This window comes from Pocillopora verrucosa, chromosome 11 (genome assembly GCF_036669915.1).
Source record: "Pocillopora verrucosa isolate sample1 chromosome 11, ASM3666991v2, whole genome shotgun sequence".
NCBI lineage: Eukaryota > Metazoa > Cnidaria > Anthozoa > Scleractinia > Pocilloporidae > Pocillopora > Pocillopora verrucosa.
The window spans coordinates 19,552,860-19,578,957 of NC_089322.1; the positions used below are offsets into that span (position 1 = coordinate 19,552,860).

The window sequence follows — 26,098 nt, forward strand, 5'->3', positions numbered from 1 at the left end:
TGCGCGGAGATTGGAAACTAGGAAAAGGCTAAAAGACGTTGCAACAAGACCCATTATGAACCTTGGTCAATTCTAGTTACAATTACTTTATGCATACTAGCAGGAGACACATACAGCCGTCGGATGCCTAATTTTTTAATTGCTTTTATTTACAACTTATAGGTACATGTATATTACTACAAAATCAGTATAACTGCTTAGAGCGGACATAGCATAACAAGATGACAAGACTCGGAATATTTACTCTGCCCAACTCTTGTAGTTAACAAGTACCATTAAACATTTGTCTTCTTAAGGAAAAAAGTACCACTCGAAAAACACAAATTTTATATAATACAATATGAAAAGGTGCATCTAAATCTTTCAACTGGCAAACCTACAGCTTTTTCTTTGACTCGCTCGGGTTTTTGAAATGTCAGCCAGGTCGACGAACGATCAACAGTTAGTTTTTCAACGAAAACTCGTGGGAGCAAACCCTATTCTGTTGTATCTATACCAAAAATTGTCCTAAAATATCAACAGTTTATCATAATTGCTGCTATATCGTGGCTACAAAAAATTTTCGGAAGAGATAACTAAGGGTTAAATGAAGCAAGTAATAGTGAGTAACTCGACTTTAAGTAAACTGAATCTAATGCCGATCACTAAAATCGCCTTTTCTCTGAGGGTGTTTATCCTATACGTGCCAAATCCTACCATAACCAAGAGAACTTCACCTCATGGTCTTTTGATGTAACTTTTAGTGAATTACAACTGCAAAAATGTAAAATTGAAACTGTTGTCATGATTTGCATAGCAAGAAACTAACCTTGTGATTTGAAAGCGTTTTTACGCTGATCCTTGAGAAGAATTTCGAAAACCGTGAATATCCTTAGATCAGTCTTGTGAGCTCAATTTTTATTCCTCATACTCAATATATATTTTTGTATCTGGTACGATTACACATGTATGTCTAAAATTAAAAGCAACACACCGTATGGTTGTAAATAAGTGTCTAAAGTATGCCCATTTTTTCCCCTGTGCCTTACTTTGTATTTAATATTTGTATTTCAGTACTATGAGTAATACAAATTCATTATTGGCCTCCTAAATTCTAACCTCGTTTTCGATAAAATCTCAATTGACTCAATTGTTATTCCTATATTGGTTTTCTTAAGTACCATTTCCCCTCTCTACAAAGAGACGAGAACTGCAAATCTATTAAAAACGGAAGTTCAAATTTCAACTTGAATACAATATTAGGAATACTGCTGAACAAAAGTAAAACCTGTTTTTTTTCTCGTGTCGGATGTTGCTGTGTACATATTTTATTTTACTAGAGTAACGAACAAAGACCACCCAAAAAATTACCAGAGAAGTACAGTGCAAATTTTATCTTTGCTTTCACCATACTATACTCCTCCTGCAAATCACTAATAAGAGACCGTTGGAGGAGAATCCGACGAAGGAAACCTTATGCGCATTTAAGATTTACACAGAAAGTCGAGGTACACAACAGCGGTGTTCATACTTGCCTTATCTACCGCAGTTGCTTTTATTTCAGTTCCTCCGAAGAAGACGCTTAACTCGATATCGCGATTCTTTCCAAGTGAAGTGTTAGGCGATTCGACGGACAAATTTCCTATACTGGGTCCGACAGAGTGGTCTGTTGTGTATTTGACATTTACATCAGTAGAAGTGTAAAACCGAATCATTGCATTCTTTTGATCGGGGTATAAGGGGTGTCGAGTGAAACACCTCTTCTCTCCTACTTTTACACTCTCATTTTCCTTTACAATGATCTCAAAGATATCGTTGCACTTTTCTTCACCCAGAACGATAAACTTCTTCTTTGGGTCGTCTGTCTTGGGATTAAAGGATCTGATTCCGCCAAAACCATACGTCGTAGCCATAATTCTGGAAGAGATCACCTCAGGCTTCTGGCCAAACATGGTTGCGCCTTGAACAACTGCAATACCAGCGTAGTTGGGAATTAATATTGGAAATCTCATGTTAAATGCCGTCTTCATGGCTTCCTGCAGAATTACTGACTCAGCAAAACCACCAACCATGAAGAGGCAAGTCAGGTTCTGCAGTTCAGGTTTTCTCAACAGTCCTTCTAAGTGGCCAACAATTCCAGAAACTACTGGATAAAAAAGGCTCTTCATCGCAGTGGGCCCCAAGCAGATAAACTCATCGTTGTATATTTCTACATCCCTAATGTTGCAAGACATTGCAAGGCGTCCGGCCACATCAGACTTTCCGGGTTTATACACCTGGTTAAGGAAGCTACGGGGGAGAGTTATTCGAGTGGGCTTGCCGTCAAAAGCTCGCCTTCCCCTTTTCTTCATTTCAAATTCATTCATCATGCGCAGCCAGTCTGCCGGATAATCGGTGCGGAATTTCCTGATGGTTGCCCTTTCGAAAAGATTTCCAAGTAAGTGCTCAAACTTTTGGTCAACGTAAATACCACCGAAAGGACCCCCACTCACTTGGTGAACTTCTTTGATACTGCCGTCAGTGAGGACCTCATGAACCGTAACATCTAGCGTCCCGCCTAATGAATGTAAAGATTGAACATTTTTTTACCAAACTAGTAAATACGTAAACAAAACAGACAAATGGATAACAACTGCAACTATGTGGTCAACCCCTTTTACTGAAACTCTTCATTTCCATATCACATCAGCTATTTTGGACACTATCCACTCGGAAATAGAGTAAATTTTATCCATTATGATAGTCACTACGACACATGAAAGATCAAAAGAACGATCTAAGTAAAACTTTGCCTTAGCGACATCAACGAAACCGTGAAGAAGACATCGTCTTGGGACTGAGATCCACGATCCTAAAACAAAACAACAGGGGAGCCGTTCTGCATCAGACTCCCAGGGGAACAACTCAGCAAAACAGCGGGCATGAAGAAGGCGGCATACATATCCGTTCAAAACTCATAAAAGCCCTTCTGGTTACAGTATCTGTACTGATCTTTAGGGTGTGGTTTGTGCGTATGTTTTTCCCCTTCTCCCCCTTTTTTCAACGAAGTCGAAGTTGAAATTTTAAAATGTTCAATTTCTGCCAGTGACGCGTAAAATCGAGTTCACATGCACCACGAAAAGAGTCCTGAGGTTGGAGTTTTGTAAAACTTTCAGAAACCTAACCCATGTGGCGAGAAAAACTAACAAACCGCACTTAAGCAAAAACAGCAAGATGTCTTATCACAGAAAACCGTACAAGTTTATAAATGAAAATAAATTTATAATAGTTTGTTAAAAAATTATCTTTTCATTAAGTTAAAAAAAGAAAAAAACTGTAGAATACTCGCTGCTGCAATATGAAGAGTGTCAAATAACACCATAGAAATGGTCTGTGCCCACTGTAGAGTTATGTGTAGCTCACTGGTAAAGCATCGGAACACTTTGTCTCACGCTTGTGACAAGACCATACCATCTTTAATTCATTAAAAAAACTCAAAACTTACCATCTCTCTTATTTTATTTAACACTGGCTTATTTTTCAGTTGACTTTTATCGAGTGAGGAAGTGATGTCAATATCTGCTAATTTGGTGACATATTCTTGTTGAAAACCTACCCCGCCGATATTATGCGACACTTTCGAATGTAATAAAAAAATGAGAAGCAATAGAATTACCTCCAATATCAACCATTGCATAAGAATGACCAGGACGAGTAAAGACGTCAGAAATACTAGCATCTCCTTTTTGGTCGGAAAAATCTCTCAGACTTCTTTTTTGACAGAAGATTGCTCCACCTTCAGGTTCCAATGCGATTATTAACTGCTCCTTGGTGTTTTCAGAAGTGATTCCAGCCTTAGAATAAAACATGATAATTTAGCTGTGAGTAATTTGAAAAGTTGCATATTACAGCTTTATAGCGGGGAATTTGTCTAGGTTCCTGGAAAAGAACAAAATATTACTACATATTACACTGCATCTTGACCTGAAACCCGAGGAGGCATAACGGTAGTCTCTGCGTGTGCTTTTTGTATATGGAATTGACGATGAAATTAAGAAAAGAAAACATTTTGGTAAAGTCATTGCCTCCGTTCAAATGAAGAAGGAAAAAAGCAACCAACAGCAAATGCAAAAGTGCATCCGTTATGAATTTCTGCTTGTTGTAAACAGTATGCATGATAACAAAAATGAAAATGGAACTTAAATGTATGCAAGTCTCTGCAATGAATAGCAAATAGTAATATTATTTATCATATAAACTGTGGTGTTATACAAAGATTTCCAGCCCTGAGAAAAGCCGTGACAGTACACGTGAAAAATACTATAATTTAATTTTCACGTGTATTTGATATCGCCCATTAGCTGCTGACACGTCACTCGTCTTTCGCGACACTCGGTCAAGTTGATGAATGAATGGCAAAGCTTTCACCATTCTCCATTCAATGTCGTTTGTCGAAATTTACACGGATTATGGCTGCTAAAATACTAAAAAATTCGTCGTCGCTGACAGACAGTGACCGTTCAAAATTCTATAGAAGGGGAGGAAAATCCAAAATACGAAAAGGCTGAAAAGTTACGTATTGAAGCTGAAAGTTATGTACTCAGTGGCTTTGGTAATGGCATTTCTAGCGGCTGATAACGAAAATCGACAGCTCAAAGATTTGCGACAAGCTGATTTTGGCCGTGCACCCATGAAGATTTCTTCTGTCGGTAGGGAAAAGGTCATTAACTGAGAATTTTGTTAATTGAAAGTTACGCCCATTGTGTGTGTATTTGTAATGATTCAACTCCTTTTTTCATCTAAAACCTTATCGCAGACGCGCTTTACGACTTTCTTTCGGAGATTGTGGATCCCATCTTTTTTCAATCATTAATAAAGTCGACTTTTCTTGTCAGTAAAGGGCAATCGTGGTTATATAATAGGCAAAATAATACAGAAATAAAACTGTTTCCTCAACGTTTTAACCCTTAAAGGTGACTAGCGTCTAGTTTCTTCTTACAGTATCACCCTTGAATCACACAATTGAGTCACGAGAATAAAAGAAATGATCAACAGCCTTCAAGAGGCCCTTGATTTTTAAACAAAATCTCCTCATCAGCACCTTAGTTAATGTATAGAGAACAGTATGGAGAATATGCAAACTGATGCTAGGGTGTTAGGGGTTGATAAAAAATTTATATCATCAAAGGTGGGCGCAGATATAGTGGAAACTATTACTAGCCTCAATATAGCCTCAAGGTTAAAAAAAGACACCTCATGACTTCATACACAACAGAGCTCAAGACCACCTCTTCTCTAGAATAAAATAAACTATTGGATCATCAAAGGATCCATTTAGAACTTGATGAAACCATTCCCACAAAGCTTCCAAACTTCATGATTTGTATTTGCTGCAGAGAAGCCGAAGAACGAAAACTGACCTTCTTCGTCATCAAACCTGGCTATAAAGGATATTTTTTTAACGCTTAATCGAAACTGAAGGCCTTGCCGTTCGTGCCCTTGCGCATTATAAGTTTCAGCTAAGCGAAGCAGTCTCCCAAAGGTTTGGCCGCTGTCACAGCGTTTTGATTATTCCCGTACTCCAAACGCTGGCGTTTCCGGTATCCCCTTTAGGGCTACCCAGAACGCTAAAAGTGAGCTGAACAAAAGAGACAAGCAAGTAACATGGCGTCAAATGTCGACTCGTCGTGGACTTAAAAAGTTGCTTTGTGAAGTCAAAAATTTGCTGCCCTAAATTACGTAAGGTCATGAGTGTCCGTCAGTGTGGTATTTAGTGGAGGAGGGCAATAAAACGTTTTTGAAGCGTCGTGTAAAAGAGCGATCAGTGAGAAGGTTTGGGTCAATTCGCTCGTAAACAAGATTAAGGAAAATCATTGCATCGATGTCTTAAACGATACAAGAACAGCGAGTTTTGTTGTTTGCAATTTTTGAGCACTTCATGCACTGAGGAACTCAAACAATAGGTATGGAGCGCCACATCAATAAGGATTTAGGTATCGCCTATAAAGCGTTGGGTAGACAAGAAACAAACTCCTTAATTCGGTTTCTGTTGCTTTGATGTACAAGTTGTATTAAAAAAATGTAAATGTAAATAGCTTTGAGAAAACTTTTGCCGTGAGGGGAGACAAACAATAATTTGTTTTTTCATGGCATATAAGCATTTTTATAACATATCGCTGGCGCAAGTCCTTCCTAAGTCTCAATGAGCTACGATGATAAAAATCCGTATGTATGCACGGCCGTGCATCCACAACATGACGTGTACAGTTTTACTTTAGCTGCAAGGTCATCTCGATTGAGACAGACTTTTTGGAGCTCAAAATTAAAAGGAAATATGATAAAAAATTATCATTTCAATTAAAAATGACAATACAGCTCTTCTAAGCGACGAAATTAGGTTTGGAGTTGACGACAATTCATTCTCAAACTCGACGCGAATTATCTATGGATGGAAAAGAACAAAGTGACCTTTCTGACATCAAGGGAGGCTTTGTGACATAGGGACAATTATTTAGAAAGGTATGTATTATTAGGTATGTAGGTACAGTAAAAGACGCAGGTGAACTAAAGAACATAAAATTTAAGGCAGTAATTGAGGGATCAGCAAAAGGTCCTCGGAAGAACAGTGTGAAAGGGAGAGACAAAGATCTCGAGTAAAGAGACAAAATAAAGAGAAGTCAAGATCTGAAGCGAGAGAAAGGGGACTATGGAGGCAAGGAGACAAAAAAAATCCAAAAAACAAAAAACAAAACAAAAACGGAAAAAACAGTAGGTAAGACCAGCAGTTCTGAATGTCTTGCTCCGAAGTATTTGCGCTGCCATCGTAAGAAAAAATTTCTAATTTCTCTTCCCTCCCCCTTCTTTTGGGAAAAAAAGATACCTAAGATACCCCATTCTTCTTGCCTTTGTAAGTCAGAGAAATTGCTGCCCTAAGTTATATAACGCCATGAAGGTCCGTCAGGATGGTATTTAAGAGGAGGAGAGCAATAAAGCGTCCATGAAGAGTTGTGAAAAAGAGCCTTCTTTCATATTTTTATGTCGAACTCGACACATTGCGATTGATAAATTTGTGTTATTCTCTTGGCAATCGTTGTCAGAAATTCCAGATGACTTTTTTTCTTTTTTCCACTTGCAGTAGGTTTCAGAGCTAAGTTAGCAATCAATTATGCAATCGATTAAAAGAAATGGGTTTATCATAGGGGGACCCCGTATCCCCCAAGGAATTGAACATGTTGATTAGTTATTTTCCCATTATCGTTAATTAGTGATACATAACGTTAGTATCAAGCTCCGGCCAGATCGACGACTTCTTCATTATTACCCCTTCCTAGTTCTCTCATGAACATAGTCATGGAACGAAACATAACCAAATGTGACCTTTCGAAGAGAATACTTGCACTCACCGTGCACGCGGCTTCTCTCATAAACTGTTTGGCTCCTGGACACCATATGGCAGGAACAGTGAGGACCCACTGGATGTCCTTTGCATCATACGAGGCGTTTCCTGTTCTTTGACGTATGGTTTTGATTGCTTCATCCTTCATGTATTTTATCGACAGCGAGAAAACGATCATGGCATCTATTTGCTTTCCATTGGCTGCCACAAGCTTAGTGTTCCGGTCTAAGGTCTGCAAATAAACGAAGATGCTGGTGATGTTTACGTACACTTTTTAGTAATTAATATATTCAATTATCCTGAAAATTGGACTTTCGATTCTGAAGATATAAATGGAGAAGGAACATATCTTTTCCTGAGGCTATAGGGAATTTTATCAAACAAAATATGGAGTTTAAACTACGAGTACTACTATCTCAGTTTGTAACTAATTAACAATCTGCTGTTATCTTTCATGCGCCGACTGCAAAGGCTTGAGTGTCACCTTCAAAATTGTCTTCTATAGTTATCGCAAGTGTATGGTGTATTCCAGTAACCACCTTACCTTTGATTTGTGCAGTTCCATCTTAAAATGTTTCAAGTAATAGTACTCCTTGTCCACTCCGTTCTTGAGGTGGACATATTTATCATCAGCTTCGTATCCAAAAGAGTCAAATTCTAATTTGGGAGATAGAAGAATTGACGTTGGAGTCTTCAATGTGCTCCGTCCTTCTTCGTTTCCCCATTCTCTGTTCATGTGAATCCCTCCTTCGCCTCTATTGCCATAGAAGGAGAAAGAAAATCCGCTGTAGGTGGTTCCAAAATCGATAGCAACCACAGCCACGTACTTTGAAGTTGGTGCCATTATGAGAGCTCTTTTGACAGAAAAAGTTGATGATTTTGTAAATAGGTAAGACATACCATTCAGATGTGATTTTCTGATCATGAGATAACTCTAATTATTATAACTTAATAACAATAACTCTAATGATAATAACTTAATAATAATAACCCCAATCATAATAACTTAATAATAGAAACAAATAGTAATAACTTAATCTGGATATTTGAGTTGATGAATGTAAATATATGAACATTGGTATGCGCAGCATGCAAGAGATTTTTTTTACTGGGCGGGTTGAGATGGAACACTTTGTGTACCTAATGTTTTCATTTTTGTAACAATAAAAGACCACAACTTTCAAACGGTCCAAAATATCGCATTACTTCAATCACCTCAAGAGAGACAAAAGAAAAAAAACCTAATTTATCAGAACTCACACAGGTATTTTGTGGTCTATTGTCTATTTACTTTTAAGTACGCAAAAACAAAATGCATCGGTGCTATACTAATTGTTTTTTTTCCTCACAGCCGTTGCCTCGTCCCACAACGCCATATATTCCCCGTCGGAGAGAAAGCACGTTGCACGATGAGATCAAATAACGGTTGCGAAAGAAACTAAGCTTACTACCGTTCCTCTAACAGAGAGAAAACACCCTTTTGCGGCAATCTGATTGGTGCGAGATACATACCCAACTACGGCAATCTGATTGGTGCGAGCAACCTACCACTCTACACGCTAACACAGAGTTATCGTTTTTCTTTATAAAGAAAATAACTCAAAAATCATATAAGTGAACTGCGGTTTGAGAAATGAATTTGAAAGCGATCTTCGAAGTAATGAACACTAATTAAGCCTGGTGACTCAAGCCTCTCTCTCTTGTAAAATATAGAGAATTTCTTTGTTAGTATCTTTTGATATTTGCCCCATTTGTTAAAGTATTTGGTGGTTCACTGAATGTCAGAACAATCACTGACTTTATTGATGAAGGAGGAAATGTTCTCGAGGCCCTTTCACATAATTATATGATTTTCATATAATTACAGTCACTGATTTATCACTACACGGGTTTATTACGAACCAACAAAGTGACCACCTCCCAGTTGGCTTGTTAGCTCAGGTGGTATCGGTATCGCAGAGGTATGGGTTCAAATTCCGTATAGACCTGATTTTTTTCAGGCCTTATTTTCACTACCGCTTAAGTGGTGTTCATTACTACGAAGGTCGCTTTCAAATTCGTGTTTGAATTGAATTAATCAACCAATGAGCGAGCTCCACGTCTTGCCTGTCGCATTAGATTCAAAACAATCATAGTAACTTGCCTCTACTCGTATTTTCTTTTTAATCCTTTCTTTCCCAAAATCTCTTTGGTAATTCTCCTTTCTATCTACCATACAAGTTTTATGATGTTAGTTCTGAGAATTTTGTGTTGGATCAACCAATAATATGATACTTTAAGGAGAAATTCTGTCATGGTCCCTCATGGGATTTAAAGGGTTAACTCAAAATGTGGTACTTGGCCATGCAGTGCTAAGCATAAACGGCACAAAGCAATTTTTTTCGAAATAAATACCGCGTGTTAAAGTGGAAATCGATTGAAAGAACCTGAGTAAATCGCAAGGTGTTCACAGTCTCGCTTTGTGAGATAGCTGCGAAACTTACTTACGCATCTTGGTTTCTGGCTTTGTGAGAATTTTTACAGATAATATCATGTGATTTCTCACCGATATTGATGTTTCAATCCTGTATGATTTTGTGTGTGTGTGTGTCGTTAAATTTGATTGTTGTTGATTTGGAATTGCAAGTACGTTTTGGCGTATACGAATCGGTTTATGAAAGGCTTTTTAAAAGCCAGTAATTACAAAAGAAAAAGGAACATCGTCATTATCATTATTGTCCCTTTTCCTATAGTCTCTATGCATACATTTGCACTGAATTTTCGTGTTGACTCTCTTAACTATGTCATTCACAAAAGATTATAAGTATATTAAAGATGAAATCCTGCTTTTCTGAGAATCGCTGTTTTCCGAGAGGCGGGAAGACAAAGTCAGAGTCGATTTGCTTCAATCAGTAGGACATTCTACCTTTTCTTAATAAATCTCTCTTGGTTCTGTAAAAATTGACAAAAAAATCAAGAAGCAGCGGAAATACGGAGCAACAACATTGTGGAGGATCTCAGAGATCATCCCACCACAGTTTATGAAGAAGGAACAATCTGTCCACTTTTCATGAAAAGTAGAAAAGAGGTGGCTGTTAAAGTAGGAACTTGAAGTGCGATGTGCAAAAGGGACTGCTGCTTTAGTTTATGGAATTATATTTTGCTTGCAAGACAAAGACTTGCATAGGAACAATTTAGCTCAGACAAAACAAGCTACAGGGAGTTCCATATACATTGATAACAACCCAGGGGAGCGTAATAACAAGCCTTTCTCTCGTTAAACATTTGGATTTCAAGTTGAATCAAAGCTTGCTCCACCTTGATACCTGGACAGTCCTATTGAAATATGTGGGTTGGTCATGAAAATCACGAGGTTCTTTCATTCCACAGCACCGTTTGCAACATCAAATAAGCTTAACTAGCGTCTTACAGGCAATTAAAAACTTCCATAAAATGCCTCTGAAGACAAAAAAAATCTATTTTTCATTGAGCAAACTACTCGAAAGGCCTTGAAAACAGAATTATAAATCAAAATCAGTATTCTTTGAAACTTTTTGAACCGATGACGATCCAACTTTTGCAAAGTGAGGTGAGCATCGATCAGGGTTTAGATCCCACTGAAAACTTTTATCACCCAGTGCTTTGCCACCGTTTGCAAACTCTGTTTATCTGCTCACTCGCCAAAGTTATTTTCCCCGTTAAAAGGATCTTTAAGAATTACTGTAATAAAGTTCGGATATAACGCGCTGTCTTTGGTTGGAAGCGCATGCTCTATCAGAGTGCAAAACATGGAGCTGAACTAAAGTTGTCTTTCTCGGACTTCTCTCTAGCTTTTTCTCGTTAATTGAAAGTGAAATTTCGGAACAGGCGAGCCGGCAAGTAACCACAGAAGTACCAAACAAAGGTTTTTAAACATGCCAAGCGCCTTATTGACGTTTAAAGAATGTGAGCAGAGACGAAAATCTTCAAAGAGAAGCTGAATGGATAGTCCATGTGTTCAAGGTTTCTACGCTCAGTTAGATTGTATTAGCTTACGTATGGTAAATCAAAATCAAACAAAGCTAACACTCGTAAAGTATATATAGTTTTGTGTTCAAAAACAAAACAGAACAAAACAGGAATGATGAAAATAAAAGTAAACTAGTATAACTGTCAAAATTCATACAAATCATGAAGGACTCAGAGCGACTGTGGTCATGCTGAGGTCAATCACAGCTAGCTCATGCATCATGGCGATCTCCGGTCATTGCAGTGAAGCAATGCAAGCCTCAGAAATTACATTGGCCGCCCTTCGAGTGAACAATTGAGGGTTTGCTCTGATATCCTTTCCGATTCATTGAGTGGAAGACCACAACAGTCACAGCAGCCGAGTTTTACGGTGGTGCCATCACGAGCGATCTTCATGTTTCTGGAATTCGGCTGTCGCTCTTTCATAAAACACAGTATGGGCGGCCGTCGCCACCGAAAATACAAGGATGTCAAATAGATCAGCAAATATATAGCTGGTCTAAGGATCAGCTGCAAGATAGCATAGCTAATAAAGGAATGGCGTGGCCAAATTATAGACAGTTTAGTTTTCGTTCATGAAACAGAACACCCTAAACATGAATAGTCTAGCCAAATGATAAACGGTCTAGTTGCCCATCTCGAGTTAGCGTACACACAAATGGTGTAGCGTTACGTCGAAGAGCTTTGCAGAACATCAGACGCTCTAGCTCAACATTAAATTGCTTAGCATTACATGAAATCGTCGAGCTTGCTTGTGGCGTGACGTGACACGTACTCCTACAATGTTCAAAGAGTCATTGAAGTTGACCTTTTGCTTGCCGTTTTCTGGGTCGTGTTCACAGGATTTTCTCGCTTTCTTGTTGTCGCGAGCGAAAGAGGTTTTTTTATGCCTCTCCGAGGATTTGTAGTTCATTTCAAAACAGGGAAGAACCTCTGGCTCACTTGGAAAACCGCTTTTGTTTGTTTTTGGTTCTTCAACATTGCGTAAAAAAGAATCAATTATTTACAATGAATCTCGGGTGTGTACCTAGTTAACATTACTGCTGCAGGCGAGACGTTTATGAAAGCCGATGAGTACGAGTCTTGACCTTGTTAAACGACAGAGCTAATTGACATAAAATCCGGTCTTTCTTGGAATCTCCAAGCGAGTTTGGCATTCAAGCACACAGGATGAAGAGATCTGATGTCATGCAAACAACGCTGAATTGGTCGAAATCTCTTTCCAAGCAACGGTTTTGAATTGATACAAATTTCTGAGCAATCAAAACTTGAAAAAAACGATTCTATTGTTATTTGTAAAATTCCTACTTAATAGGAATGCGAAACACAGGAAGCGAGTTGTAAGAATATTAACGATAAACATCCTGCTTTTCTAAGAATTGTTGTGTTCTGAAAGGTGAAAGACGAGCCTGAAGTCGATCTGCTTTAATTAGTAAGACAATCTGCCTTTTCTTGAAATGATCTCTCTTGGGCCTGAAAATATAAAGAAACTAAGCAGGAAGCAGCAGAAATACGGAGAAACCACGTTTTTGAGAAGGAATTCGTGAATTGTTGCGAACGTTTGAGCATATCGATGAGCGAATAAAACTACGGAAAGATACCATTGTAAGTAAGAAATTTCGTTCCCAATAAAAATGATAAACCCAAGAAGCGACAACATTTTCTTGAAGGGAGCTCGAAGAAAGTGTTTCGAGAAATGCATGAGAGCTTGTTCGCTAAACTTTTATCAAATATTAAACACTCTAAAATACACCTGCTAATGGTCGGCTTTAATAGTGCACTTACTGAGGAAAAGGATGATAACCAACACCCATCAGATACGCGTAAAGTTTTTGAAATACTGATTACTTCATCACGCTGAAAGTCAATTGAGGCTTTCAAAAAATTGTCTTCAATGAGATCGGCGAATATGTTGCTATTGTGAAATATTCAAAGAAAGAATCCTACTAATTAAGCTTGGTCAGTTAAACCGAAGCTTTGGAACAACTGAGACAATCGGAGCTTGCCTACCCTAACTCGTAAATGAATTTTCTAACGACCCGTTACGAATATTTTGTCCTAAACTGTCTCAATCACCCATGATTAAAATGTGGTGATTTTCTACTCACCTTTGTCAAAGCCCCAAGTGCAGTATAGTGAGAGCTGGAATTCGTTTAAGACTCGTTGGTCGTTCAACAGCGAGTTTTCGTAGACTCGCACAGCGAGGTTGGCGTTCACTGGCCAAAACTGATAGCGACACAAGACAGCCAGACTTAAATGCATCCGATATTTCTTAGAATCGTTTGAAAATTAACTTCCACGTTCTAGTGTCACGTGACTAAAAAAAGTATACTATGACATTCAATTTGCAGTAGACCGAGCTCACCAAAATATTCTGAGAAGAGCGTTTATTTAAAGTAAATGTTAGAAGTTTTAAATCTCACAGATTTGCAAGTTAAACTTGACCAGCAATTCAGCTTGAATTAGTACAGTTCTTGTCAAATGTGGATGCAGATCTTCATAAGTGTCAACAGGTAAATTATGATAACTAAAAATAGTAATGACAATAAACATCCTGTTTTTCCGAGAAGTGGAAGAAAGCATTGTTGTCTGCTAACCTTGTGATATATATTAGTAAGGCGTCGCGTGCATGATATTCTGTACCTATCTCCTTGGCTGTTAAACATGGCACAAAACAAGCAGAAAGAAGTAGAATCACAAAGCCTACAAGCGTTTGAAAAGTTCATAGGTAAACTTGACGGAATAATATCTGGCGACAGCCTATACAGTCAGTCTGTTTCAGAACGAGAGATTGCGATTGCAGATGTGATCAAAAATGGCAAGGAAGTGATTCAGCAGCTAAAAAGCGAAGTCAGGTTTGTAAGACATACTTTTCTGCTCTGTTTTTGTTGTAAAGTTCTTTTCTATACCTAAGTAGTACAAGTTTTGCTCGCATCACTTCCTACTGTGGAACAGGGTAATTATTAAATAATGCTCCGATCAGTTCGAAGCTTCAAAAACCCACGGGCGTTTGACTGTCGTCCGTGCAAAGGGGGTGGAAATCTCAACCTCGCTTGGGTGGGGTGGGACATTTGAATTGGAAGCTTCAAGTCTTTCCAAGGTTATACTCGTGTTTTAATGGAGAAGTTTAAAGGTAGTGATTCTGAGTAAATGGCTTAGAAAAACAAATTTCACATCGTCGAATGATGGTTACAAGGGAAAAACCCAACAAGAGCACCAAAAACTAATTTGTAACTTCGCTAAATTCCACAACATTCGTTGATCACGCAAAGAATCGTTCAATATTGGGTGAGGCATTTGGACGCAAGTTTGACCCAGGAGGCTGGAGTTTGAACGAACCAATCTTCAAATTGATCGACGCATAAAGATGAGAGAACTAGTGTATGATAACTGACTTAACTCCGATTATTCTGTTGGATTAAAATTAAAACAGGTAGAGATTGTGTTTAAAGGGTAACTGACGGCTAAAAGGTCATTTTTTCGGAATACCCTCTAAATGCTTCAGGCAACACATTGTACTAACACTCTTTGCGCCTCTTTTCGCCGGGAAAACTGTCTGAAATGCAGCTTCGTGAGTCATACGCCGTAAAAGCTTCGATTTCGGTCATGTGTTCTTTTACATCACACGTGTGTACATTAAGCAAAGTAAATATATCGGATATTATTTCGAGTGAAAGCAGTTCGATTTCGGGGTCTGAGTATTCGGATTTTGAGGCCTCGATGGAAGGTGAACATAATGAAAGGTTTATGAATCTGTTGGTGAAATCAGGCCCTCGCGATTTCAACCGTCAGGACGAACCTAAAACAGAGCGCGAGAGTCAGAAGAGGATCACGGGCCCGCGCGCCGCGGCCGCCTCAATCAAGAAAGCGAGATTGGTGAGTGCATTTACGCTTGTAAATAAAGTATCTGAAAATCAGTCGCTTATTAAACGTAGGAACGATCAAGTAAAGAAAACCAAATGTGCAGACTCTTGAATACCATGGGAACGAAGTGTTTTTATGCTACATGCACGCACCTTCCGAAGCTAAAGTTTCACTGACTGAAAATATAAACATACACGCTTGTGGCGGTGAATTGGATGGATTATACACGTTTCCTCGCAATTGGATCGGCTTTAAGTTTTCCTGTGTCGAATTTGGCGAATGATTAAAGATTTGTCGGCTTTTACTTTGAAACACGATGTGGCAAAAAATAACATTCGCGCATGTAGAATTGAACATTCTCTTAATGTTAACTTGTTGTTTATTTGTGGTCTTTGCACCTTGTTAGTAGCCTAAAGTTTGAGTTATCTCTCACGTTTGTGACAGTTACAGAGCTGATAACTGTTCCTTTTGGTGAAACCAATCATACAAGTTGTGCTCTCTATTTCTTCTATTCAACATCGTGAAAAAAATGGCTAGTTTACTGATTTTTTTATTACAAGGTGTCAGTGTGGAAACTGTCAATCAATGTGGAGGGAGAAAGAAAACGTCTTTTGCCAAGAAGTAGATGTGGTCAAAGATAAAAATTTGGAGGATGTTACAGTGGAACAGTTGCAGGCAGAAGCAAGATGAATTGTCCAGCATCCAGGGTTTGAGGAAACTGGTAAAGGCTGACTCCATCTGAATTTGTTTTGTTACAAAACATTACTACACAGCGCTTCTCTGGTTTTCGTTTTCTTTGTTTTACATCCTGCTGTTTTCCGTCCATATTGTAAATGTCAACGCGGCTAAGAATGGTACAGTTTTGGATAACTTGGGCTTGAACATATCTATATATATATATTTTTTAAAGCTCAGGTCGTAAGTTGAGAAACATTACGTGCTTGTTATTTCCGTAGCACGAGTTTGTCGCTGACTCGGTTCCTTATTTTAAGCAAAGCACTGCGTTTTAAACGGTGGGAGCTAGGCAGTCCCATGACATGTGCTTTAATGGTTTCCTCTCTCAGGCTATTGGCTTGTTTTGTTTACGATAAACTAGCGTGAGTAATTTACTCTTCACTCAGCTGACAGTGGTACATTTTCAAAATGAGTAACCTTTCGGACAGGATTGATTTCATCATGTTTCCGGTCGCAAATGAGAAACAACACTTGAGTGTGGCGCTCATTACGAGGCGTTTCTTGTAACATCCGTTTACAGCATGTCTCTGTTATTATTCACTTCCACTGGAAGTTAATTCAACTTAGGTACACGAATGTGCTATATATGCTACTCAATTTTAGTTTTAATCATTCCTGGAGAACTCTCAGTTAGAGACGAAACGCGTCGAAAGAAATAAAAAAAAGTTTGAACAGTAAGAAGTCTTCCTTTGCACTACTCACTAGTCTCCGTTTAAAAAATAAAAAAAGGATAAATCTTGTACATTTCCGGAACTTGGAAGAAGAGTTCCGTTCACGAAACTAGATGACGACCTCCCATAATACGCGACAACACTTTGTGCTTGGTCACGCTCACTCCAGAACTGATGGGCCTGAGGTCACAGTGATATACATCGGACAAATCTAAAGTCAAATACTTTTCGGCTACGACTAAAAGATATCGCTTTAAGTATAGGACTCGATAATGGTTAAGAGGGAAAAATTATGGGAAGATATTTCTTTTACAGCTGTTTGGAATGGCGTGCAAATTACCTGTGGCTCTGAATACAGACATGCGATCCGTCGCGTTTCGATTGTTCAACCTTTATTAATTTATCTCTCACTTCGTATTTCGTATTCTCTAAACGGTGGCCTATATCAGAATGGCACAAAAATTATTTTTTTTCCGCTCGTAAATTTCGGCAGCGAGTGGACAGCGAGGGCGAAGTTGATACTTTCAGATCTTGACACGACGCTTTTCACTGCCTTGCACACGTATGACGTAAACATCGCGTGACCTGGATCACAACGTTTTCAAAATAGCCGTCGATTAAGCGTCAAAAAAAAAATGGTAGATAATTTGGTTTTGCACAATATATCATTTATTTGTCAATTTGGGATTCTTTAGACGAAAACAAAAGGGGAAAAATTTGGTGTCAGTTACCCTTTAACAGTCCGGGCCATAGACAGTTTTGTCTATACCATTTTCTGTGATATGATTGCGTTAGACAAAGACAAAACAAACCGTGTGACCGAGAGGATTAGGACGATACTTTTTCTTGCCAGCTTTCTCTTGGCGGCCAGGTTGTAATGCGAAGAAGACAGCAGAACAGAATTCAAAATTTCAAAAGAAATGATTGACGTTTTATTTCTCTATTACTGTGCTACAATCTAATTTTCGACAAACATGTCAACTCTACTCTCGCACCCCGCTGAGTGTTGCACGTACACACATTTTGCTCGCAGTGTTTTGTTATATAACGTGTTCAAATTTTCAACGGTTCCTCTCTTAACTTAACACCGAGTCACAAAACGCGTGACGCGTTCAAGAATTAATCGTTGGCTTTTTCTCTAGACGTGAGCTTGGGCCGCCTGTGAGTATATGTGCTTGGATTCTGCGTTGGATTTGTGGCCGCCCGGTTATTTTGAGCTTGGATTTTTCGCTTCTCGGATCGGGCGTTCGGAAATGGAGTGTGCAGCCTTGGTCTTTTCTTAGGTATGTAGAAAACCCCGAAACAGAACTCGCTAAAGTGAGTTCCCTTCAACGTAGTAAGCGGTCAGATTACTAGCAACGCACTGTGGAAGTAAGGTGATGTATTTTTTGCGAGAATTTGACATATTTTTATTCCTTAGAGCGGTCGTAAATATTCCATTACAAACACTTATAATTTCTTAAGATGATCATTTCACAGCTGGAGCTTGGACCACCTGTGGATCAGCCATCCCAAATAAGTAATCGCAGCTCGACTTTAAATTTTTATTTCTCCCACACATTTCAACCGACGCCATGCAAACTGCTACTGAAACCCTCTCTATGCTAAATCAAGGGAACTGGGTCCCAAGGGCCATAAATATCGGAGGGAAAAATTTGCGACTAAAATGCGGAGCTAACCTAAGTTTTTAAACATTGGACCGTGATGCCATGTTTCATGACTTCATGGCATAGACAAAACTGTCCTTGGCCTGGACTGTTTAAAAATGTGTTCTTAGTAGCGCATGCAGCCGATCGACGAGAATTACATCGTATTCGATCGACAAAAGGTTTGGAAATTTGGAAATATCATCGACCATTGACTACAGTTAGTAGCCTTTGAAAAAATGTACGAGTGCTTTTTTTCACATTGCAAGATAAGAGTCGTTTCGTTGCTTATCATTGTTGGTGATATGCAGTAAAGAAATGGCGAGTTAGACTTTTACATTATGCAGAAGCAGAACTCCCAATTTACGTAATTCAAACCCTCCAAACGTCATCGGACGTTCAGTCGGAAAAAAAACAGCTTTAAATCAAAATTTAGATATTCAGGGTTTTTTAAATTTTCTTTTGCATAATTTTTTAAACAGTAACAGTATTCAAAGCCCAGCTCAACTGTTTTGTTCTGAATTACCTCTTCCTGCTCTGTGTTATACCCCTTGCACAAATCTGCATTTTTCTCAACCAATTAGACTAGTATACGCAATATTCCGGTGCAACAAACTGCTCTGAGTAAACTGCCATTCAAAGTCTGATATGCATTAGTAAGTGTTCATTGAGGTGAATGACTCGTCAAATTTTATTTGATACAAATAATCGCTGATCAGTGGAAAAGCAAACCGCGGACTATCGCGGGCTCAAAATAGTGTACTTCGTGCGAGTGCCGAAGTTGTGCCGAAGTCGTGCCGAGGTCGTGCCGAAGTCGTACCGAAGTCGTGCCGAAGTCGTGCCGAAGTCGTGCCGAAGTCGTGCCGAAGTCGTGCCGAAGTCGTGCCGAAGTCGTGTTTGAACTGGAAGTGAGTCGACTTCCTTGAAAAGTGGCTTTTTTCTTTGGCTATAGCTTTTATTCTTGGTTCTTCTTGGATGTATCGACGCTCTTCAGTTTTGTATTCATAATATATTCTGTTGGTGTTAGTGAACCAGCCGGCCCGCCGAATATAGCAAGGTGCATTCCACTCAAAGGTCACGGCGAAGGTTTGCTAAATGTACGCCAAGATTTTTAAAGGATTATATGGAAAAAGGCAAAGATCCAAACCGAAGATCTTCGGCGTAAATGGTTCAGAATGTAGCCTGGTGAATATACTGGCATCGTTTGTTTTGAAGTAAGAGTCTTTCATGATTCGTTCTTCGTAACCTACAGAACGCAACTGGTAAGTCTTCATAATGTATCTATTTAATCTCGTTGTTCGGGTTTGCTGCTTTACATGGGGCTAAGCTCACTGAAGCTTGCAATTGATTATAAGTATGAGTATACAAAAGGAGGCTTAAAAAATGGCGGGAGCTTCAGATCGATTGTTCGGTTGTCTTCGGGAAGTACTCGTAAAGGTCACCCGATAAAACAGTGATTCCCAGGATTCGTTATGTTGTGCAGTGTAGGCTTGAAGGCTTATAGTGTCTTCCCGGCTTTCTGGCACAATGGATTCTTGTGTCAATGGCGATGAGCCCCGTGTATGTTCAATGATAGAAACATCACAACAACCCTTGACTCGCCGGGGTAAATCGAAAGGCGAGGAGACGTACGGAGTGTTCGTCGAATAACCCCCTGCTCGCTGGGGTTATGTGAAAAGCGAGATAACAAAATACCAGCATATGAAAGCTAAGTATGAGCAAATCAAAGCCAAATACCAGCAGCTCAACGTCAAATACGAACACAATATTCATGTTAAGAACATGTTCGAGCAAATCTATGCTAAATACTTGCAGAGATTTGATTCCATTACCTCTCTGAATGATCAGCATGGTAAGAGTTCGACACAATTTACTGATCAGGAACTATTACTAAAAATACCTACCGATAATTCAGTGAGAAGCCATACTTCAAATGCAGATAAAATGACATGTAGGTTATCAAGGGTGAGGCTTTTTTCTACAAGTAGGTTGCATTCAAGGAAGAAACGTGTAAGACAACCTTCCAGAATTCCTGACAGGAAAGTTATCAAATTTTTTGGAAAGACAAGATTAATTCAAGATGCTGCCAAATCATACATCAAGAATTGTATTCCAAGTTCATCTCGGCTAAAACTTAAGCTGTCTAAGGCAAACCGTTGTTACTTTAGTCAACAGCTGGCAAAATCAAAGTACCTATTATCCTCTAAAAAGTACTTTGATGGCAAAACTTATACCTCAGTTTTGTGCAGCTGAGAACATTAAAGCATAAGAAGTCTTCATTGTTTGGCATGTACGTTGATGCAAGAATTTTAAAGAAATTTAAACATCATCAGTTGCAAATGTACTATCTATCTCATAGAGTGATCTCTTTAAGTGGTGATGTTGAAGAGAACCCTGGGCCATCAAATCAATGCAGTACAAATACACAGTTAGCAACACAAGGTGCCTCAGCTTCCAACTCCATTCCCCTGCTTGGAAACCAGGTTGTCTGAATTAAATAGAATTGCACTTGATGTTGGGGGAGGTGGTGACTGCTTTTTTTGAGCAGTATCACATCAACTCAATGGTAATCCTGATAACCACTTTCATGTGCGTAATCTTGGCATTCAGTATGTAATGCATAACCTGCAACAGTTTATAGAGAGTAATACTGAGCATTCCTGGCAAGCATATTTGAGTAACATGTAATGTCAGGGAACACGGGCTGATGCAATTATAATTCAAGTGGCGGCCAACTGTCTCAACTTATCAATTCATATTGCTGAATCAAATGAAACTTTTAATCCTGTGACTATTGTTCAACCAATGAATGTGACAAGTGGATGCACAAAAATTTATGTTGCACACATAGGTGAAACTCATTACATGTCTACAGTAGAAAATCGTAGTTCTGATTTACCAAAGTCAAAAAGAAGAGGTCAAGGTCAGACTTAAATTGAAGACAAACTAATCAATGAAAAGGAAAAATGCAGAGTGTACAAAAAAGAATACATGAAAAAGAAAAGAGCTGTTGCAGAATATAGAAAATAGGAGAACATTAATTCCATGCAAAGATACACCAACATTGAAACAATTGAGGAGAAAAAGAAAAAAGCTGTCAATAAAAGAAAAATGACTAGCCTTGAACACGTAAGAGAAATCGACAAACAGTCTAAGAGAAAACGCAAAGTAGAGAATCCAGAACACAAAAAAGAAATTGTTAAAAGGTCCCTAAGGAAATGGAAAGCAGAGAATCCAGAATACAGAAAAAAGAATCAATAACCAGAGTTTCAAGAAAAGAAAAGCAAAAAACTCAGAACCCATCAGCCAAATAAAGAGAAACTATGTTATAGTTAAGAAAACAGTTATGAGTGTTCATCGAATTGCACAATGTGCTAAAATGTAATATCAAAATACACAAACTGTATCACTGCCAACAACTGATAGTTATGACTTGCAAGCTTAGAAAAATGAGCACAATGTAATTTCTATGATCAATTTGTTTCACAATAACATTGAATGTGGCCCAGAATATATCTGTACCTGTTGTGACCAGTTGTGGTACAAGTCCTCAGTAGTGAAATGTGATGTTAACAAGTACAAAGTATGTTCTCAGGATCTTTTAAAGTCTTGTGTCACTGGGTTGAAAAGCAGTAGATAATACTGAATGGATTTGCACAACTTGTGACTTAAATCTAAAGAAAGGGAGGTTACCCCGTAGCTCTAAAGCCAATAAAATGAGTTTTCCTAAGAAGCCTGAATTGTTAAATTTGACATCATTAGAAGAACGACTAGTATCATCTTGCATCCCATTTATGCAAATCCATGAACTACCAAGAGGGGGCCAGTTGACTATTCATGGCAGCATTGTTAATGTACCAAGTGATGTAAATTCAACTGTGCACTGCCTGTCAAGGCTCATGAATGAATCACAGACAATTCCAATTAAAATTAAAAGACATCTCAGCTATAAGCACCATTATCAGTTTCAGAATGTAAGACCAGAGAAAGTGTTGGATGCAGTCAAATACCTTGTAGGCACAAGTGATTTATTCAAATATGAAGGCATAGAGGTGCAAAATTCGTGGTTAGATGACATAAGTTCACAATGTAGTGGCCATAAAGATTGGACTGAGTTTGTTCAAAACCATATAACATCGTGGTAAGTGCTAATTTACTAATTTACATGCTGAAACTGATGAAACTGTTACAAAAGACAAAACACAGGATTTGCAAGACAGTATTTTGACTGCTGATGTTGATAATGCAAGGAGTATAGAAGATGATAGTGATGGCTGGTGTGAAGTTGATGAACACCCTTCAGGTTCTACAGATACACTATTGCAGGAGCCAGATGTAGGAGAAAATGCAAAACAGAGTTATTTCTTTTGCACCAGGAGAAGGAAACAAACCATTAGGAATATTTATAGATAAAGATTCTGAATATCTATCATTCCCCACAATTTTCTGTGGAAAACGAAGGCCTGAAAACAATCAAAGAAAGGTCCCTGTATCATATGGTACAGTTTGCAAGTGGGAGCTTAGCTGTCAGGATAGAAGAGCTGCAATGTATGTGCCAGACATTTTCTTTAAACTAAAAAAAAATGCAAATTAAGCAAATTCAAGATAGTGCATGCATTTCTTTCAGAAAATGTAAAACGAAGGGGAAAAAGTATACCACTGGTGACTTAAAGTCAGAGGATTATCTCAATAAGCTCGTGCATCTTGATGAAGGTTTCATAGTTTTAAAAAAAATAGAGGCTTTCCACCTTATTTTGAAAAGTGCAAAAAAGACTTGTTTGCCATGATTTGTCAACTAGGTAGCCCAACATGCTTTTGCTCTTTCTCAGCTGCTGAAACAAGGTGGACTCATCTTCTTAAAACTTTAGGTAGAATTGTAGATAAAAAAAGAGTACACTGATAATGAGATCAAACAAATGACATGGGAACAAAAGTCAAATCTTGTACAAAAAGACCCTGTAACTTGTGCAAGAAATTTTGAACACATGGTTCAATTATTCATCCGTGATGTCTTAAAGAGCAGTGTAACGCCTATAAGAGAAATAGCTGATTATTTCTACAGAATTGAATTTCAGCAAAGAGGAAGCCCACATATTCATGGTTTATTTTGGGTAAAGGATGCACCACAATATGAAAAAAGTCCTAATGAAGGAATTGTAACCTTTGTTGATAAGTATGTCACTTGCCAAAAGCCAATCTGTGTATCTTGTATTACAAATGCCAATGAGAAGATCCACCTTTGATTTTCAGTTTATCAGCACCTTACCTCCTGATGAAAGGACATTCTTGTTAAAAAAAGTTAGATAAGCTGAAGGAGTTGCCTGACAATTCAGCTGACATGGAATCTGACAATTTCATTAAATGCTATCAAAGGAGACCAAAACAGTTAGAAAAGTTGTGCCTAGCAGAATTTGTTGCCTGGTGTAACTAAAACTATATTAACTATATTAAAGATGAACATGCACACAGTAGTACTGAGCTATTAGTAACCGGTCTTGATGACTTTGTTCCAGAAACTAATTTTGATGATGACACGGTTGATGACCCTAGTGGCCCTGATGTCACTGAGCATGAATGTGAACCAAATGAATACCTACTTAAAGGGGGTATGAAACTAGTGAGACAAAAGAAACCTAAAATCATCTGATCTGTCAGGTACCATAAAGATAAGGACCCGGAAAACCATTACAGAGAGCAACTCATGCCATATACACCATGGCGAAATGAAAGCACTGATGTAACAAACAATTGTCAAACTTACCAAGAACAATTTGAACAGATTAAGGATGAGATTCTCACTAACAGGTGCCAGTATGAATACCATTCAGAAATAGTAGATAAAGCAATGAATGATGTGAATAATGCAGAATATCACAACTTTGACAATGTTGCTCCAAACACAGAACATATCAATAACCAGGACTGCACTATTGAAAATAGGCCTAGTGAATTATTTGGTTGCTTTGATCCTGGCAAAAACAAGCAACATAAGCAGTATGATTTGCTTGATGATATTGGCGTTTTCCCTTGAACTAATGATGAAGATGAACTTGTTATAAAGTGCATGTCTGAAGATGATTATTATACACTTGTCCGCTCACTGAAGGAAAAACAACAGCAGTTTCTTTATCATGTCATATTCAATCAAAACTAAAGATGACCCTCTCAGCTTGTTCTTAAGTGGGGGAGCTGGAGTTGGTAAAAGCGCTGTTACATATGCTTTGTATGAAGCACTGATCAGATATCTGAATAGTGTGACAGGGGAAAATCTAGATGATGTGAAAGTTGTCAAATCAGCCCCTACTGGTAAAGCAGCATTCAACATAAAAGGGAATTACATGCTGCCTTAAAGATACCTGCCAGTAGGGGTTTTGAATATGGCGCACTGGACAGTGACAGCCGTTAGGACACAACTAAAGGGCTGTGACTAAAAGTGGGACGGGGACGTGGGACGGGGACGTGGGACGGGGACGTGGGACGGGGACGTGGGACGCGGGGACTCGGGGACGCTCGGGGACGTGATAAACAAACAACACCTTAATTTGTAAAGTATAATTTTTGGTGGTCTCGAGGAAGGTGTAATATACTGGAGAGCGTAATAATGGCGGCGACCAATCAATCTTCTTTAAACAAATCGGAGATTGACTTCCTTGAGGAAAACCTTGAAAATTGTTGTTGAAAACCGGTACTTCGTGGGTTATTTCGATGGAAAGAGATGAGTTCGAGGATATTCTCGAGAGTTTTCTTCTTAGTAGTTCCACATGCTTTGTAAAGAAGGCCTTACACTCAAAGGACTTAAATCGCAAGAGGTTTTCGAAAAATGGTGGGCAGTTTCTTTTATTTTTAACTGAATTTTGCTTTTATCAATTCAGTGTGGGCCTCGTAGAGACTCTATCTTTCGAAGGCAATTTTGTAAACACTTACGCAATGCACCGGGCGGAAAAGTGTTGAAATATTTAAAGGTATTTCATATAAAGGAAAGTAGTTGGAAAACACTCTAAGTGCGTAATCTAGTATACCGAAATACTTTTCCAAATTATGCATTTGCAGCGTCTCCCGTCTTTGAACACAATGGTGATAATGTACCGATCCAATTTTTCGGCAAACCGTTTACCCTCTAAGCAATGAAACTCGGCATTGCCTCCACACACCAACAAAGATGAGAATTCCTTTTGAAAACAGAGTTTGAAATATAATAAAACGTACCAGTAGCATTCGATTTTTGCATAACCCGCGAAACTGTTTTAATTTTTTTAGGTATTTTAGTGGAGGAATCCATCTAACTTTTCTCATATTGCGGAAACAAAATCGGGAAGGTCATTTACTTCCATTTACTTCAGAATTCCCCATAAAAGTAGGGTGTATACAATTCCTGAAATTCCCGTTCGTTATTTCACGAATCATTTGACGTTTCAGTGTTGACAAATTTTTCGTATTACGTAAGTAACAAACATTGAACTTCTCTCAACGGACTCAACGCTGCAAGGAGAATCTTTCACTTAATTTACTTTTTAAGAGACGAAGTTACCGTCTAAAATTCAAACGTTACTGTTAGGCTTATTGGCGCATTGATAACAAAATCAAGAAACTGCTGCAGGACCTCAAGGCTCATTTGTTCAGGACGACCTTGTACATCTCAGGTTTGAACTTTTCGTGGGAACAAGTGCTGAAGCCTACATAACCTATTTTGAATTTAATCGCTGAACTATAAACTTGTGTGTTCGATCCTCGACGAACGCCTCCGCTATAACGTCACCCGAGCTTGTCAGTAGTAGCCGATGATTTCCAGCGTCCATGGTTCGGCCGGATATGTTTTCTTGCCTGTTTGACCGTGAGAACTC

General features: G+C 38.6%; 2 protein-coding genes and 1 pseudogene across 38 annotated transcripts in view; 2 read left to right on the top strand and 1 right to left on the bottom strand.

The window, feature by feature from the left end:
* Positions 1–128: 128 nt before the first annotated feature.
* LOC131770189 (heat shock 70 kDa protein 12A) lies at positions 129–13,593 on the bottom strand. The gene is made up of 5 exons (XM_059085903.2): positions 13,450–13,593; positions 7,899–8,208; positions 7,362–7,586; positions 3,635–3,812; positions 129–2,536 (listed from the first exon to the last, which is right to left on the bottom strand). Exons 2-5 carry the CDS (start codon positions 8,196–8,198, stop codon positions 1,464–1,466), a joined length of 1,776 nt encoding a protein of 591 aa, XP_058941886.2. The 5' UTR covers positions 8,199–8,208; positions 13,450–13,593; the 3' UTR covers positions 129–1,463.
* A 347-nt stretch (positions 13,594–13,940) lies between these two features.
* Positions 13,941–26,098, top strand: part of LOC131770178 (uncharacterized) — a 32,570-nt gene continuing 20,412 nt past the window's right edge. For 32 of the 37 annotated variants that reach the window (XM_066174145.1, XM_066174144.1, XM_066174143.1 and 29 more), the window contains exons 1-2: positions 13,941–14,196; positions 17,754–17,894. In XM_066174145.1, the coding sequence (XP_066030242.1) occupies positions 14,006–14,196; positions 17,754–17,894 (332 nt within the window). In that variant the 5' untranslated portion in view covers positions 13,941–14,005. Of the gene's footprint in view, positions 14,197–14,448; positions 15,218–15,765; positions 15,927–17,753; positions 17,895–26,098 lie in introns of those variants that run through there. The other 5 variants (XM_066174162.1, XM_066174164.1, XM_066174166.1 and 2 more) reach the window with 3 other exon arrangements.
* Positions 19,025–24,657, top strand: LOC136284262 (uncharacterized; annotated as a pseudogene).

Coding starts and splice junctions, on each gene's coding strand:
- LOC131770189 (XM_059085903.2), bottom strand. CDS start 8,198: ATGGCACCAACTTCAAAGTACGTGGCTGTGGTTGCTATCGATTTTGGA. Junction 3,813..7,361: donor TGAGAGAAGCCGCGTGCACG/GTGAGTGCAAGT, acceptor TTTTATTCTAAG/GCTGGAATCACTTCTGAAAA. Junction 2,537..3,634: donor TGCAATGGTTGATATTGGAG/GTAATTCTATTG, acceptor TACATTCATTAG/GCGGGACGCTAGATGTTACG.